The sequence below is a fragment of the Mixophyes fleayi genome, chromosome 8 (assembly GCF_038048845.1).
Source record: "Mixophyes fleayi isolate aMixFle1 chromosome 8, aMixFle1.hap1, whole genome shotgun sequence".
NCBI classification, from domain to species: domain Eukaryota; kingdom Metazoa; phylum Chordata; class Amphibia; order Anura; family Limnodynastidae; genus Mixophyes; species Mixophyes fleayi.
The window spans coordinates 92949094-92968246 of record NC_134409.1 but is presented as its reverse complement, the minus strand read 5'-3'; the positions used below and the strand labels follow the sequence as shown (position 1 = coordinate 92968246).

Genomic DNA, 19153 nt, shown 5'->3' with positions numbered 1-19153 from the left:
TTACAAATAAGGTAGATCTGTGCTGTAATTCTCCCCTTGTGAATCAAACATGGAAACTCTGATATATTTGTCAGCTACCATGTATATCTACATCCAGTTGCCATGTCCTGTTTGAGTTTAAAATGTCAATCTCAATTCATCCTTTTGACTAAGCTCAAGTGTAGTCTAGTAAATCTAGTAAGTGCGTTTTGGGATGTCCTGAATGGGTGGGTCTCCATGGTCTGATGCCAGAAGGCCGGTGTTTGGAGCCTGAGGTGCCTCTGAGGGGCCCGAAGGTGATCTGAAAATGTACTGGTGGTGGGTGTGGAACTGAGACTTGTGGGACAGGATTAAAAAGGTGGTGTGCCCCCGTAATTGTGTCATCGCCATAACTCTCTTTTAAAATAATCTTGCCCAACAAGATAAAATCTCTGCATGTTGGTGCAAACATAGCCACACTCATGCTCTTAATCCTCCCTCAGCTAGGAAAACTTTTTGCAACCATGTAGGCGCTGCCATTTTGTTAGGCAAACCCATACATTTTCCCATAAATTCTAATGCACATGAATAAAAGTAGGCACAAGACATCACATCACCACATGACCGGAACTTTTATTTACTTTGATTTACTTATAAATTGGTGGGTCTCCTTGGTCTGATGCCAGAAGGCCAGTGGTGTTTGGCGCTCAAGGTGCCTATGCCTCTGGGGGACACAGTCTGCAGGTGGCCTGAAAATGCAGTGGTGGTTGGACTGGAATCCTCACCTTGCACAACTCCGGGGTTAAGGGGACTACCTGAGACTTGCGATGGAGGCGGTCCCAAAGACCCATGTATATAAATATGGAATGTATATATATATATATATATTTATATATTTATTATATATTGTAACAAAAGGAGGCATTTAGCTGGCAATATGTAGAGAAAGCAGGGAAAACATATGTGTAGTTTAAAATTGGTTTACTTACATGATTTAAAAGCTGCTTCCTCTCAGCAAACAGACAGGGTGGGTCTGATAATCTAAACAGAGCCAGGGATGGGCGTTTCTTTTTAAAGAGAAGGTGGGTGTGTCACCTGTCCATCAAGCTAGGCCTGTGGGAGGAGTGTCAGGTATAAAACCCTGCTTGTTTCATTGTTCAGGGAGATCAACGCTGGGCTAGCTGGCTGATCTGGACAGAGAGCTGGACTATGTATAGTAAGCATTGAGGGTCTCCATAATTGCTGTGCAAGTATACGGTGTCAAAACATTATTACAATCCTGACAATAAAGAACCATAAAAGGGAAGAAGTTGTACGCGTGTGCTTCTGCAGTAGCGGGCTCTTGCCACAATATATATATATATATATATATATATATATATATATATATATATATATATATATATATATATATATATATATTATATTAGTAAATTGTACAAATATGTAAAACAGACAGTTCAGATAGGCCAATAGTGGGCCTTCCCACACAAGTAACTAAGTATATCTGACATTGATGTAAATTTGGTTGCCAAAAACATCTGTCATGACAAGACAATGCACGTGTAGTCCACATTCTGAGGAATTAAGAGGACAGAATTAGGCACTGGCAAAGAATACATGTATAGATGAAGATAAAATGCTGATAATTTACACTATGTGATGGAGTTAGAGAATTGTATAGATTGGTTAATAATTTTTTTAATTGAATCAGAGAGAAAGCAAATGCAACGATGGCAGTTACAAAATCCTCCATTAAAGTGAGAGTGGACACAAGACCTCAGCTATGGACAGCGGCATTAGTAGACATTTAAAAGATGATGAGAGGGCACAATTTTAAATGGTGCAAGTCAAGATGGCATTGTCCTTGGGCCCACCCACTCACCCATATGTTGATAAAGGACATGCACATAATTTAACAAACCAAGCACTTCAGCGACAGGGACTGTTGTGTGTTTGAAGTGCTTGATTTGTTTGGGGCCCCACAAAAGCCAACATTTTGGATGTTGAACTAGAGAATAGATAGTGATGTTAACAAATGAATCATGGACATTTGGATAACAGTGGCCACTTCTCAATTGTGACAATTGACAATGTTATCACCCTCATCATTAGTCTCATCACAGGTGTCTACATTAATTACATTTTCATTTTGAAAATAGAAGATACACCAAGTAGGTAACTATTAGGCAGCATGTGGGACACAATGGAGAGGGTCAGAAGCAATACTTTGGCCAAAATTGGTGAAATTTTTTACAGTTGTGAAGAGATCATTAGATTGTAAATGACTGTTAATACTATAAATAATAATATGGGAGCAAAAACTGCTCAAAATCACATAATTTTACGTATTTTTCACAATTTTTAATTAAATCCAAATCCCAAACCATAACCTTTTATGATTTTGGGGCAAAACTACATCCAAAACCAAAACATGAGGGGCAGCACATATCTCTAACCAATATGCACAGTTCTTAACATGGCAACCTACTGCAGAAAGGAGAAAGAGAGCATGATGGGCATATTTATTTAGTTACGCATAAACACTTCAGCTATTTTAAGTTTATTATTTCATTCAGTAATACACTGTTATTGCTATATATTAATTTCAAATGGTGGCTTTAATGAGCACTGGAGCTACAGGTTTCTTAATCCACTGTACACCTGGAATGTTAGAGGGTACATATAACACTTCAAATGAATGTTACATTGAATATGTGTGTGACAAGTAGGAAGATATGTTGTGTTTCTAAGGAAAGAGTACCGCCTGCTGAATTACATGTATAAATTATAAATGTTTTTTTAAAGGTTGTTATAATGAAAGATTTGAAACATGATGGAAATTTCACAGAAAAACAGAAAATGGAGCTAAACAAAGTAAGAAATGCGTTTCTGTATGTATACCTGTGAAGAGTATATGTTCTAAGGCAAATATGGAAGAAGGGTGATGCACCTTTTCTCTTCCCTCCATATTTCATTCCTTCGGACACTTTGGGCAGTCGTAGGTTGGGGTGTGTGTCTATATGAGGAGTTGGGGCAAAGCAAGGGCAGGTATGCATGATAACGAGATTAATCATTACCATACTGCCTGTGCACTGCTCTGCCCTCCTCCATACGCCAATCTCCTCTGCCTAACATGTTGTAAATGAACTCTGTTAATAGAATAATTGAATATGGCACCTTTCTGCTCTAATATATATATAGTACATACAGACCTATGACTATGATTGCCTCTAAGTGTTCCCTCTCTCTCCAGTTTTAATTAATTTAATTAATACAGACTATAAAAGATGGGGATATCCAAAATATTATGTTTAACTGCCTCCGAAAACACATGCTGTACAGGTTTAATTGCATTCACAAGTGTCTTATCTTTACTCACAAAGATACCATATTGTTTGCATATTGGTTAAGGACAATGCATTTAGGTAGAAAGATAAAAAATGTGAGCAGTCTTCTCTTTTGTATATGGATGTGCATGCCCTGACTTTTATGCTGGTTATGGATTTTGAGAATTGCCTGCACTAATAAAAACAGAGATCCAAAACTTAAACTAATGTACAATTATGATGATATTGGCTTTAGACTGACAAACTCCAACTGAATGCGATCCAATTATTTTTGTAATTGCTTCTAAATAATTGTTGTTTATAACCTTTACAGAAAATTCTAAAAAAAAAGTTAAGGCCCAAAGAGCTAATCAGCACCTTGAAATTGTGAATGACACCTATTAGAATTATTTTTTTCAGAATTCTACTTCAATTTACTTGCCTAATAAAGGTGTCAATATGCTGCTGTTATCCTGGCAACGATGTTTTAGACATAATTGACCCTAAATTGCAGTGAGTATGGGCTTAAAAAGATTCTAAGCTGATCTTTCATACTTTGCAACACACATACATATTTGGCCCGAGTGCCAAGTGATCAGATGTTTCAGATTTGTCCACACCGATCGGCCGGATCCCCCTCTGTAGTGGCACTTTTTATTACAAAATTTACATGACGTTAATTGGACTGCATCACTGTGAATTTCTTGGGTTCATGTGCAAAACTAAACTATTTCTGATTAATCCAAATTAAATCATGTCTCACCCTACAGCTTCTTCAAATAGATTATTACAACCTAACAAAGTTCTATGGTACAGTGAAGATGGATGCAATGATATATGCTGTGATAGAGTACTGTGAAAGAGGCTCACTTAGAGTAAGTCCATCCCATTCTACTGTATCTTTATATTATTTTTAGAACTTTAGTCATTTACAATTAAAATATTTCACTAATCAGTGGTAAATGGTGACATTACTCTCCAAGAAACAGGAAACCTATGTTATTCATTATTGCCTAAAACGTGCAGCAGTATTACAGATTAAAAAGGGGAAAAATCTTCAATGTGTGGTGATGGCAGGGGACTGGATGAACCAGTCCTTGACTGGTTCTGCTCTCCAAGCTTGCATGTGTGCTGGGAGCTGGTGAATAGGTAAACTCTGGTGCAGTTGAGGGGCTATTGTGGAAGAAAACATTTCTGCAGGAAGTGTCCAATGCCTCTCCCCAGGGTATGATGGAACCTCATGAATATTATTACAAACATCTATTAAGGTTCACCTAATAATCCAATCCCATTGGGAATAAGACTACTAGTATACTGGTCAAGAAGTCAGCATTTATTTACATAAACCCTTACTTACAAACTTGCATTCATTGTTGATTGAATGCTATGTATGTGATGTGATGCCCTTTATCCTGAACTTGATCTGCATTAATCGGCATTCTTGTTACTCCTCTCTCCTCAAAATCCCTATGTATTCCCATTGCTAATGATGGAAAGTAAATTAACTAACTAATTCACATCATTCTGCAAACTCAAATATGAAACCAATGCCAAATGTGGTGCCAATTTCCCCACTACTTGCCCACTCTCCTGGAATGTCCTAGAGACTCTCTAATTCTCTGCAGGACTCCCGGGAGAGCAGGCAATTCTCCCGCATCCTGCCCACTTACTTATGAATGGATGGGGATTGCATAGTATTTGGCCCAGCCCCCCCCCCCCCCTTCCCCATGATGAAATAGAGCAATCATTGACTTGCCTTAACATCTCCACCGGGATCTCCCGGAGTGGAGGGAAAAAAATGGTAAGTATGATGTGATGCCTTCAGAAATATTGCCGTACTATAGAGTGGACACTTTTATATTATTGTTAATATCCAGGATGGGATCAAAAATAAAGTACATTTATGTGGCATTAGTAGATATATTGTATGCTTGATGTTAGTCATGACATGCAATGTCAGTAAGTTATGCATTATATATTAAATCTTTCTATTTTTACTCATGTCCACACTGCCTCCATTTCTAGTAGATTGTAAATAACATGTATTTGTTTCACCTCTCAGGATGTTTTGCATGATAAAATATCATATCCAGATGGCACTTTTATGGATTGGGAATTTAAAATTTCTGTCATGTATGATATAGCGAAGGTAAGATTATGCAAGATTGCATATCTCCTTTCTAATATATAATCAATTCATGGTCATTTAAAGCAAAACTTCTCCTTCTTAACTGTCTTCTCTATGCTTGTGAATAGAAACACTTACCTCAGTTCCACCAGTTTCCTGATACAGACCCTTTCATCACTCAAGCAATTGTTTCCCCGCCTCTAATAACTTTCTTAATTGCCAGGCAGTGGTTAGACCAGTGTTGGCTAACCTGTGACACTCCAGGTGTTGTGAAACTACAAATACCAGCATACTCTTTCAGCAATAAGCAGAGCCGGATTTAGACCTCATGGGGCCCTAGGCAAGATATTGGTTTGGGCCCCACCCCTTCATACACATAGTGGCCCCTCACACACACATAATACACACACAGTGGCCCCCTCCCTTCTGGCAAAGCATGCTGTAGTTTCACAACACCAGGAGTGTCACAGGTAAGCCAACACTGGGTTAGACAATACCTTTCCTTTGTTGAATAATAAATCTGTAAATTTGGGTACTTTGTAAATGAGGACATATGAACATACCTAGGGAACAGGAACTCTGCTATATTCAGTGTACAGATAACAAGACTTATCTGTTAGACATGCACACAATGGACCAACAGGAAAAGGAAGGAGGAAATCACATCACAGGGAGTACATGAACTCATCATTTGTGCTCATGCAGTAATCAACTATATTTAATTAACCAAGTGAAATGTCTCCTGACTGGAATATCTGCTGCTGTTTTAACCTTAAAGTAGATTGCAATTATTACTCTTCCAGGGGCAAACTAAGCTGTCAGAGTTTGAATGAACAGCATGCAAGGATTCTGTATATCATTTTAGACAGTGTAAGGGTGTTCTCCAACTCTTCCCATCCCCTTCAAGTACACTGGCAAAGCTGCATGCACAACTATTAGGTGCAACACAGCTCTCCCTCCATAAACAGAACAAGGACATACCTCCCAACTGTCCCTGCAAAATTGGGACTGCCCCACCAGAATCAGGACGGTTGTCAGACTATCCTGCTTTTCCTAGCTGTTCTTACAGCTTTCACTACATGCTGCTCAGTTGCTGACCGGCCAGATCCTGCAATGTTGGGTCCTGTTTGGAAAGATGAAGTATGGAAAGCCTCGACATTAAAGTACTAGCATGAAAAAATAGGCTTATTTCCCTCAACATGACGTGACATTAAAATATTAGTATTCACATTTAATAAATTCTCTTATTTCCCCTCCAAACAGCCCAAAATTAAACAATTAGTAGTCATGTTTAATGAATAGTCCTCCTTCAACCCAAATTGAGCCCCATATTCAATAAACCTCAAACCACCCCAGCATTAAAGAGTCCCATCACCTTACCCTAATTAATAGGCACTAACATGAGTTATTAAATTAGAGTCCACCAATAAACTAATCCTTCCCACCCACTATTAACTGATTAGCCCACACCCCTACCTACAGTATATTAAGAGAATCCCCCTCCCCCCCACTTACCTTTTTCCATCTGAAGCTGTACTTTCAGAAACACTCTACTGTATGTCATGGAAATAGCATTGTATTGATCCAGTGAAAACAGAGCTTAATTTTGGAGAATCGTCTTATAATAGGTCTCCATTTAACAATAACTTTTATTTAGAATAACTTGTTGAATGCAGACACACTTGGCAGTACTTGTTTTCAATCAGTACATCACCCCATTCCCGGGATAGAGGGAGGGTTTAGGGAAACTAGGGGAAAAAACCCTCTAATTGTGCGCCTGCCTTTCCTTCCAAGTTTCGCCTCTCCAGGTGCAAGTCAGGGATTCACAAAAATCTTTTTATAGACGCAGGGATACACATTTTTGTTCATGCGCAATAACAAAGATCTATTTTATGTCTTAAAATGGACCTTACCGTCAACTCTAAATGACCCCCTTATTGTATAAAATAACACAAACCTTTTCATCATTTATTTATGTAGCGCCACCAATTCTGCAACACTTTGCAGAGAATACTTGTTATTTACATCAGTGCCTGCCTCATTGGAGCATGCACACACACTAGTGTTAATTTTGTCAGCAACCAATTAATCTACCAGTATGTTTTTTGGGTGCTCTGGTTTCCTTCCACACTCCAAAAACATACTGGTAGGTTAATTAGCTGCTATTAAATTGCTCTTGGTCTCTCTCAGTCTGTGTGTGTGTGTAAATTGGGGGATTTAGATTGTAAGCTCAAATGGGGTAGGGACTGATGTGAATGAGTTCTCTGTACAACGCTGTGGAATTTGTGGTGTTATATAAATAAATAGATGCTGATCATGAACCTGAATACAGAAATCAGTCTCCAGAGGAATCCAAGTGTACTAATTCGGGAGAATAATGGCCCCACTTTAAATGTGTTTGTGCGTGAAAATAGGTAAAATGGTAGGAAAGACAGGGTTTCTAAATGTAGTTAGTATCTAGCATCAAGGTTTTCAGACCTTAGTGTTCCGTTCCTCTCCTTAGCAAAACAACCGTGAACGATCCAGATGTTTTAAAAGGTTAACAAACTTCTTATCGGTATAAATGAAGTGCCAACCCTCCGGAGGGATATAAATCTATAGACTAGTCCACAGTAATCGTGGTCAGGTCACCTATATAGTATCCGCTACAACCAGTATTTGGTGTGTCTTGTATCCGCGTCAAGAGGTACCCCAGGAACCTCCATATGGCAATAGAGTACAAGCACTCCCATCAGCTACTGATACCAAACATGCCTCTCAAACAACAATGTCAGTCATTGCCCTCTTGCTCCACAAAATCATGCACTTTGGTTGAAATCTATGTACATCTGTGCAATTAAAGGCACACAACACTAATATAGAGGATTTTGTGCTGCACTTCAGCAGTTAAGCGCTTCATGGCTAAGTGTGGTTTGCTGTGGCTTCTGCAGGACGAAGATGATTCATGTAAGTGAATGTTTCATATGAAGGTTAGATGAGTGGTCTTAAAGTGGCTAATGCTCCGCCCAATGTCTAAATAAGTAGTGAGGGAGGTGAGAGAGGTGAAGCAGAGCATGGTTGGATTGGGTGTAGGTGATGTTGGGGGGAGATGAATGTCCATGGACACACTAATGTGTCCATAGCAAGAGAATGCCTGTCTGTCTAACTTTGCTACATTTCTTTAGTATATAGCAGTTGTTCCCAATCTTTTTCAGTTTGTGGCCCCCTTAGAGTCTCCATCATTTTTTCCAAAATAATTAACAAGCAGTTCCATTTTATAAGTAGTTGCTTCAAAATAACATAATAAGTATTTATGTCAGGACAGAAATAGTAGTTTGCAAAAATAATACACATAAATCTAAGGGAAAAGAATATTTTTATATATTTTTTTCAACTATATTTCTGTCAGAATAATTTACGGCCAATTTTAAGAGGAATAAGATCAAACAAAATAAAACAACATGTACAAAAATCATCACACTGTGCCCCTTCATGATCACTCTGTGCCCTCCTTCATCCACACAGTCTGTGCCCTCATTTATCCACCCACTCTGTGCCCTCATTCATCCACCCACTCTGCCTCTCTTCATCGTCATTCTGCCCCCTTCTTCATTCTTGTGCCCCTCCATTGCTGTTTCCTATCACCCTTTCCCCCGACCTTTCTTTACCATACTTGGCCTTCTTTCTTCTGTTTCTTCTGTCTTCTTACCAATCCGGCAGCGCCTGGGACCCAGCATCCTACTCTCTCCTGATGCTTCTCACTGAATATGTCAGACGTGATGGCGTCACGCCCGACATTCCATGAGAAGCGAGGAGGGAGGAGGATGACGGGTTTGGTAAGTTTTGGGTTTTTTCTTTTCTTCCTGGCCGCGGCACCCCTGTGACAGCGCTGCAGCACCCCTAGGAGCCATGGCACACACTTTGGAAACCGCTGGTATATAGCTTTTACCTTGTCATATTGAGCAACATATTGCAACCAAGCAATAAATACAAATGTGTGCAAAAAAATAAATAGGCTGAATAATATTATAATATATGAACATTTTTAAAAAATTCTACATATATATACATTACATTCTACAAGTAGATTCTGAATGGTTCACATTTTCCTTCACTAGATGTATTTTCCTTGGAAGCACTTGTGATATCATATCTTGTAAATGTGGTGTTTAGTGTAAGATAATTCTAATACATTGTCCATTATTTCTCAATGACAGGGTATGTCCTATCTCCATTCCAGTAAAACTGAGGTCCATGGCCACCTGAAGTCAACAAACTGTGTAGTAGACAGTCGTATGGTAGTAAAGATCACTGACTTTGTTGGTAATTCTATTCTTAGCCCTAAGAAAGGTAAGTGTGAACATATACAATAACAGCAATATTGTTTTGTTTTTCAATAATTAATCGGATTGTTACACAAAAAGTGCAATCAAGTATAAAAAAAAAATGAGAAGGAATAAAGATACATCAGAACTGAAAAAGAGAAATACGATGGAGTAGGTAAAGGAGTAAAGGACCCGCATAATCAGAGCATGAGGAGAGCAGGATCAAATGTGGAAATGAATGTGAAATAAATCAAGGAATGCCAAGTTGAAACAAATAGTTGACCAATGTCAAGCCTAGCACATTTCCATAAATACGTGAAGATATACAGTAAATTCAGATAATCAACCAGAATTGTGGGTAGCATTTTAATATCTATGGTAATTAGCGATATAGGACTATAAATACTACAATCATTATAATAGATGTTGGGGTTGAGGTTACAACGATATCAGCTCTCAAGGATCCTAAATTATTATTTCTATTGTAACAAAAAAATGTGTGTTTAGTTTAATAAGTTTAATTCTCTCTCTTTTCACAAAGATTTATGGATGGCTCCAGAACACTTACGTCAAGATGGGGTTTCTCAGAAGGGTGATGTCTATAGCTATGGAATCATAGCACAAGAAATTATCTTGCGGAAAGATACATTCTACACTGAACAATGTCATGATCCTAAAGGTAAAATGAGGCTGCCAAGTCATCAAGCCATATCAACCTATTAAGGCAAAGTCAACAGATCACATTAACATGAGGCACTAATTTTGATGACTTTGATGAATCTACTTCAACTGCGATTTTTTACATCAGTGATAGAGAGGAACAAACACAAAATGGGTACATGACTTAAAGGGGTGGTATAGTCAAAATACAATGTTTTGTGCTGCACTACCATATACGTAACAGATTTTACTGAGGCGCTGCACCCCCCACAGCCCATTGCACAATGTGTGCTATCTACACAGTAATGTGCCTTATTCTGTGACCAAATGGCAAAATTAGATTTTATTTTGTGGCAGGAAATATTCTAATGAACTATGAGAGGTCAAGTCTGCACATACTTCTGTATATCCAGAGCCTAATTGGAGGTGCAAAACAACTAGATGTTCTGCCTCCTCAGAGGTGGTGGCTATAACTTTCAATAGGGCACCTTTTTTTTTAATTTAAGCACTTTTATGCGGGAAAGCCCATTCATGTGCACACATAAACCAACATAAAGTAAATATTAAAAGTGCAAATGAAACAAAGACAGACCCAATTTCCCCTTAAGACTTAAGTCTGGTGATGTGCTAAATGTGCAAAATGTCAACAAAACGGAAACAATAACGGAATACACCTGTATATGCACATGGCAAACAGAGCATTCTTTTGTTTCAAAATCAATCTGTTTCTCTACATTTTTCTGGTTCATAAATGACCTCCAGTGATTTTACTGCAGGCTATACAATCATCATCATTTATTTATATAGCCTAAGCAAATTCCAAAGAGCCTTACAATTGAGAAAATAAAATAAAGTACTTTACATAATTGTTTATATAATCAAAGAGAATATAAACCATATACCCTTCTGTTAGGAACTCCTCTAGCCGGTACAGCACAACCCGGAGTCTGCTCTACCAGTCAGGTGTTCACTGGAGCCCCTAGTGGTGGGGACAGACTTGGCCGCAGACTAGCAGAGGGTCGTGAAGTGCGTACCGACTAGGGAGAACCCAGGAAAGCGGAGTAAAGTCCAGGCAAGGGTCGAGGGCCGGCTGCAGACAGGGAATCCAATACACAAGCCAAGGTCAAGGGTCACAGGCACGGTAGCTAGGTCCAAATGCAGGCAAGAAGGTCAGGGTCACGAGAAACACGAGCAAGGTCCAAATCCAGGCAAGGGGTCATACACGAGGAATCCAATAGAGTGTCCACGGCACAGGGACAGGAACAAAAGCAGGTATCAGGATAAAGCAGGTCAGCAGGACTGTTGCAGAAAAGCTATAACCGGCAGTGAGGCTTCAGACCTCACTGCCCTAAATACCAGAGACAGCTAATCAGAGCCTAGCTCTGAAATCCCCCACAGCCCCTGCTTGATGAATAAATTAAACTAAATTAGCCCACAGGCTATGTATATTTCTTGCGCACTAGCCCGGCTGTCCCCAGCCGCCGGAACGCGGCGCTACCTTGTAGAGCGTCCGGCCGTTGCCTTGGGAGTTAGGAGGAGGTGACGCCGGGGCGCACGAGAAGCGAGCCGCGGCGACTGTGAGTACCGCCACGGCTCGTGACAGTACGCCCCCCTTGAGGAGGGGTTAAGGAACCCCGACACCCAGGTTTCTTCGGAAATTTCTTGAAGAACTCCTTCAGGTGTTTAGGGGCATGAAGTTGTCTTCGCGGAACCCAAGAGCGCTCTTCCAAACCACAATTCCTCCACTGTACGAGGAAGTGCACCTGACCCTGCACCTTCTTAGAATCAAGGATCTTCTGAATTATAAATTTGTGAGGTTTGTTCCGATTCCGTACACGTAAAATTGGAATGTGAAATTGGTTTGGGTATAGCACAGGTTTAAGCAGGGAGCAATGAAATGTGTTGGGGATCCTTAATGAACTAGGAATTTTCAATCTAAAAGCTACGGCATTCATCTGTTTAACAATAAGGAAAGGACCGATGAATTTAGACCCCAATTTCCTGCAAGGCTGTCTGAGCCTAATATTGCGTGTGGACAGCCACGCTTTCTGGCCCACTTTGAGGGAGCAAGTGGTACGGTGATGGTCCGAATTTTTTTTAGCAAAAAATGAGGCTCTTCTCAATGAGAACTGCACTTTCCTCCAGATGAGCTTGAGATCCTTGGCTGTGGAACGAATTTCCGGAATACCAACAGACTTGAGAGAAAACAAAGAATTGGATCTGGGATGAAAACCAAAATTGCAGTAGAATGGAGAGATTTGCGTAGATGAATGACATGAATTATTGTAGGCAAACTCTGCCCAAGGTAACAAGAAGGACCAGTTGTCATGAAATTCTGAAGTGTAACAACGAAGGAACTGCTCCAAGGACTGGTTAACCCTTTCAGTTTGCCCATTAGACTGAGGGTGGTAAGCCAATGAAAGACTAATCTTGATGCCAAGAAGGGTACAGAAAGACTTCCAGAATTGTGCTATGAACTGGGAACCACGATCAGAAATAATATGTCAATAGGAAGTCCATGGTGACGGAATATATGCTGGATGAACAGAATAGCCAAATTTCGAGCAGTAGGGAGCCTGGTTAATGGTATGAAGTGTGACATCTTGCTGAATCGGTCTACCACAACCCATATGGTGTTGTGCCCTGCAGAGAGTGGCAGATTGACTACAAAGTCCATGGATAAGTGAGTCCAGGGTTTTGCAGGGATAGGTAATGGAACCAATTGGCCTGTAGGACGATTCCTGGGGACTTTATTCCTGGCACAAGTCTCACAAGAGAGGACATAGCTCTTGACGTCAGCGGACAATGATTGCCACCACACAGTGGGGGAGAGGATTTCCAAAGTTTTATAAACTCCAGGATGTCCAGCAGTTTGACTATCATGTGCCTCAGCCAGGACTGCTTTCCTTAAATGAATGGGAACAAATAAGCATCCTACCGGAGTTTTATCAGGAGCTAACCTTTGAAATCTTAGCAGGGTGCAGCTCAGGTCTTGGGTTAACCCAGCATGGATCATGGACGAGGGAACGATAGGCTCCGCACTAGTAACTGGAGCATGGTGTGCCAGGAAGCTTCTGGACAAAGCATCTGCTCGGACATTTTTGGAACCTGGATGGTAGGTGATCACATAGTTAAAACGGGTGAAGAACAGCGACCAACGAGCCTGTCTGGGGTTCAAGCGTTTGGCCGACTGTATGTACTGCAAATTCTTGTGATCTGTTATAACAGAAATCTGATGTGTAGCGCCTTCTAGCCAATGTCGCCACTCCTCAAAGGCCCATTTGATTGCCAAGAGTTCCCGGTTACCCACATCATAGTTGGCCTCTGCTGAGGAGAACTGACAGGAAAAATAGGCACATGGGTGTAGACGATGAGTATGAAGGTCCTTCTGGGATAGGATAGCACTGGCACCGATGTCAGAGGCGTCGACCTCAACAACAAACGCTTTAGTTGGGTTCGGGTGTCTAAGGACCCGAGCGGACACAAAGGCTTTTTTTAAGCTTTCAAATGAGGCTACTGCTTGGGTCAACCAATTAGTTGGATCCATTCCTTTGCGAGTTAGGGTGACAATGGGAGCCACGATGTCAGCAAAGCCACGAATGAACCTCCTATAGTATTTGGCGAAGCCCAGGAACCTCTGCACCGCCTTAAGATTGTTTGGTTGCACCCAATCCAAGATAGCTTGAACCTTAGTTGGATCCATGGAGAATCCCTCAGAAGAGATTATGTAACCCACAAAGGATACCTTCTGCACCTCGAACTCACACTTTTCTAGTTTGGCGTAAAGGTGGTGTTCTTGCAATTTCTGTAGAACCTGTTTGACGTGACCCTGATGTACGGATAAGGATTTAGAATAGATGAGGATATCATCTAAATAGAAGACCACGCAACAATCAAGGAACTCCCGAAGAACTTCATTAATCAGGTCCTGGAATACTGCAGGTGCGTTGCTAAGACCAAACGGCATGACCAGATATTCGTAGTGGCCAGAGTGCGTATTGAATGCCGTCTTCCATTCATCTCCTTCTTTGATACGGATGAGGTTATATGCTCCACGAAGATCGATTTTGGTGAAGACTGTGGCACCTCTTAATTGACCAAATAATACGGAGATGAGAGGAAGGGGATAAGTGTTCTTGACTGTAATGAGATTCAGTCCTCGGTAGTCAATACAGGGTCTTAGTCCTCCGTCTTTTTTGGATACAAAGAAGCATCCCGCTCCTATTGGAGATTTAGATGGCCTGATGAAGCCTTTCTCCAGGTTTTCATCAATGTATTCCTGCATGGATTTGGTCTCTGGACCAGAGAGGGAGTACAAGCGTCCCTTGGGTAACTTGGAGCAAGGAATAAGCTCGATGGCACAGTCAAAGTCACGTTGCGGTGGTAAGGTATCAGCAGCCTTTTTGGAGAACACATCCCAGAACTCATGATACTGTGAGGGAAGCTTCTCCGGAATAGACTGAATCACACGCAGAGGCAGAGTCAAGCAAGACTGTGAACAATAAGAGCTCCACTGGACAATTTCTCCTTTTGCCCAATCCACGACAGGATTATGACGGGAAAGCCACAGATGGCCCAGAATCAACGGAACTGACGGACAGTCAATAACGAAGAGGGTTATGGCCTCGGAATAGAGAGCTCCTATGTTCAGTTGTAGTGATGGAGTCTCACAAACAATTTTACCTCCGGGCAATGGACTACCATCTAGGCCACAAACTGTAACTGCAGAACGAAGCTTCACCATTGGAATCCCAGCAGAACGGGCAAACCCGATGTCAAGGAAGTTGCCTGCAGCTCCACTATCAATGAAGGCCGAGAGGGCCACGGAACTGGTACCGAAAGCAACTTGTGCAGGAATAAGGACAGCATTCTTTTGGGAAACAATTTGGAAGCCTAAGTGGACCTTGCCCAGACATGCTACTTTTTCAGCTTTGTATGGACAAGAGCAGGAGAAGTGGCCTTTATTGCCACAATAAAGACATAGGCCTTGTGACCGTCTTCTGTCTCTTTCGTCAGGAGAGAGGCGATACACCCCTGACTGCATAGGCTCCTCCTCCTCTGTGGGAACCAGGATAAATGCAGACGAAAAGGAGGATGCATCTTTCTCAGTCTTCCACTCCTTGAATATCCTGTCAATTTTAATGGCGAGTTGCATAAGGCTTTCCAAGGAGGTGGGGGAAGGATACTGCACAAGTGAATCTTTGATCTGCTCTGACAGTCCAAGGCGAAACTGGCTACGTAATGCTGGATCATTCCATTCACTGTCAGGTGACCATCTGCGGGATTCAGCGCAGTATTCTTCCGCAGGACGTCGTCCTTGCTTTAGAGCCCGTAGATGAGCCTCAGCGGAGGCAACTCGGTCAGGGTCATCGTAGAGCAGACCCAATGCATTAAAGAAGGCTTCCAAGGATTGCAAGAAAGGACTAGACTGAGGCAAGGTGAAGGCCCATGACTGGGGGTCACCCTGCAGGAGGGAAATGACAATCCCGACTCTCTGCTGTTCTGAACCGGAAGACCGAGGTTTCAGCCAAAAGTAGAGCTTGCAGCTTTCTCTAAAGTTCCGGAACAGGGCTCTATTTCCGGAGAACCAGTCCGGAAAATTTAACTTGGGTTCATCGGTGGAACCGGAAATGGCTGGTGTAGTCCGGGTGTCCTCCTCTTGGGCGGACAAATGCTGGGACAATCCTCGGACCATCTGGTACAGGATCTCAACATGACTCGCTAGGGCTTGTAAAGGAGACGATTTGGTTCCGCTTTCATCCATCCCAACTTCGTCTCCGGAACATCTGTTTTTTGGGCCGGTTATAATGTTAGGAACCCCTCTAGCCGGTATAGCACAACCCGGAGTCTGCTCTGCCAGTCAGGTGTTCACTGGAGCCCCTAGTGGTGGGGACAGACTTGGCCGCAGACTAGCAGAGGGTCGTGAAGTGCGTACCGACTAGGGAGAACCCAGGAAAGCGGAGTAAAGTCCAGGCAAGGGTCGAGGGCCGGCTGCAGACAGGGAATCCAATACACAAGCCGAGGTCAAGGGTCACAGGCACGGTAGCTAGGTCCAAATGCAGGCAAGAAGGTCAGGGTCACGAGAAACACGAGCAAGGTCCAAATCCAGGCAAGGGGTCATACACGAGGAATCCAATAGAGTGTCCACGGCACAGGGACAGGAACAAAAGCAGGTATCAGGATAAAGCAGGTCAGCAGGACTGTTGCAGAAAAGCTATAACCGGCAGTGAGGCTTCAGACCTCACTACCCTAAATACCAGAGACAGCCAATCAGAGCCTAGCTCTGAAATCCCCCACAGCCCCTGCTTGATGAATAAATTAAACTAAATTAGCCCACAGGCTATGTATATTTCTTGCGCACGCGCCCGGCTGTCCCCAGCCGCCGGGACGCGGCGCTACCTTGTAAAGCGTCCAGGCGTTGCCTTGGCGATGGCCGGGAATTAGGAGGAAGTGAATTCCCCATCGTCATGGTGACCGCCGGGGCGCACGAGAAGTGAGCCGCGGCGGCTGTGAGTACCGCCGCGGCTCGTAACACCTTCTCATGCAGTTCTGTATACATGTTTTGCTGCAGGAGGAGCATGCTTTCTAAAAAAAAAAAACAGGGCATTAGCTGCAAAGAAATGTATTATTATTTATTATTATTATTATTACCATTCATTTATATAGCGCCACTAATTCCGCAGTACTGTACAGAGAACTCACTCACATCGGTCCCTACCCCATTGGGGCTTACAGTCTAAATTCCCTAACACACACACACACACACACACTAGGGTCAATTTGTTAGCAGCCAATTAGCCTACCAGTATGTTTTTTGGAGTGTGGGAAGAACTGGAGCACCCGGAGGAAACCCACGCAAACACGGGGAGAACATACAAACTCCTCACAGATAAGGCCATGGTCGGGAATTGAACTCATGACCCCAGTGCTGTAAGGCAGAATTGCTAACCACTTAGTCACCGTGCTAAGTGAAAAGTAACTTGCGCAGTTAGGTAGTTAAGCCAGTTATATTTGCTGAAATGCCTTTTAAAGTATAATAATTAATATTAAGTCCTTCTTACAGGTAATATAAGACATATAATTAAACTATAGAGTCGCTATAAGATAATCATTTGTCACACACACACACACATTATATATATATATATATATATATATATATATATATATATATTCCCTTTTGGGAGTGTATGCACAAAAACATTTAGCCTGCGTGGGCCCATCATTTGAGTTGCATGTAAATAATTTCTGAATGTCCCTTGTGATAACCATGGGGACTTTTGATCCTTTTTTATGTTGTACTTAACTGTGAATGGAATGCAGGTCAAGCATAGGTGCAATGTTTGCTGAGCACCTATGTGAATGTAACTTGGGAAGTGTGGGGCTACCCCATTTACTTTTAAGAAAAATGAATGTCTTAGTTTACTATGGTGCCCAATATATCTGAGAGTGATAGATTACTTTTAAGAGACAGAACTTTCTTTGGGCACAAACAAGGCTGAAGTCAGATGTTAGATATATGAAATCAAATTTGAAATGTTAAAGTTTATTTGTATAAAACATTCCAAGAATATAACATGTAAATTATTTCAACTATTTTAAGTAAGAAACACATTTCAACTGTATATTTGAATTATGATTTAATTTTTCACTTTTTCACTGGTCAACGCATAGAAAAAATGTTAAGAGTGCAGAAGTTCAAAGGAGAATGCCCCTTTCGCCCAGACCTTAACCTGGATACAGCAGAAGAGTGGGAGATAGAGGTGAGCGAACATCTGCACATTTTATACAAAACACATGACTGTCTAGTTTATTTTAATGAATGTAACTATTTTAAAATAAGAGATTAAGCCCAATGTGAATCTTTTAAATACAGATTTTAATTTACCTATTTATCGTGAAAGTCAGTTATAAATAAGAAAATAAATGACGTACAAAAGTAAGAGAGATGCTGAAATTTGTAGACACAAGAATAAATATCATAAAACGCATACAAAATAAAGAAAACTATTGAAATGGTCATATGTGTGCTGTTAGATTTCTTCATTTTCATTTACAAACATTCCAGTTACAAATATGTTCAATCCTGGACTGTCCCTGTAAATTACTAACAGTCCGCAACCATGAACCCTGCAGACATGATAGAGAACAATGCAGTGAGGGCTGTTGGACTATAAATATATGTGGTCATTATTTTCACCTCTTGTATTTATATATCTTTTGAAGAATAAAACAATTGGATTCTTATTAAGCATAAATACATTATAACCCCTCACCCACTCCCAGCTCGGTCTGAAACTATAGACTAAGTTCCCTGTGGCTATGGATGAATCTGTACGTAAAAACTGTGATGATGCTATGTAACTAGTGATCAGTTCCAGGACCCCTAAACCCCACATTTGAAATTGTCTCTTATAAACCATGATAATAAATTACATTGCTCAGTGTTAAGCTGACATTCCACTGCAACTTTATTGAAAAGTAGAGTATTGCCTACACTAAAGAATGTTGAATCCCATCCCATTTACTTAGGACAGTGTCCAATATAAGTCTCAAAAAAGATGAAACTGCAGTAAGTTGAACTCTTGTGCCCGGTGTATCAATCATGTAATCCGTACAGAGTATTTCTGTACAGGAAGGCTGTCAGTTAATGTGTGTTTACTGTTTTACAGAAGGTCCCTCATACCAACACGGTAACCTGTTGCAAAAGAGTGAAAATGAGTGTGTTGGATATAATTAGTTTAAGTATTATCACCCTGGTTAATTAATGTGTA

General features: G+C 41.2%; 1 protein-coding gene across 1 annotated transcript in view; it reads left to right on the top strand.

Annotated features, from left to right (window-relative positions):
• GUCY2C (guanylate cyclase 2C) overlaps window positions 1–19153 on the top strand; it is a 174681-nt gene that overhangs the window by 89737 nt on the left and 65791 nt on the right. Inside the window, exons 14-19 of the mRNA XM_075182882.1 lie at window positions 2767–2835; window positions 4058–4162; window positions 5350–5436; window positions 9612–9744; window positions 10261–10398; window positions 18054–18142. Of these exons, the coding sequence (XP_075038983.1) occupies window positions 2767–2835; window positions 4058–4162; window positions 5350–5436; window positions 9612–9744; window positions 10261–10398; window positions 18054–18142 (621 nt within the window). The remainder of the gene's footprint in view (window positions 1–2766; window positions 2836–4057; window positions 4163–5349; window positions 5437–9611; window positions 9745–10260; window positions 10399–18053; window positions 18143–19153) is intronic.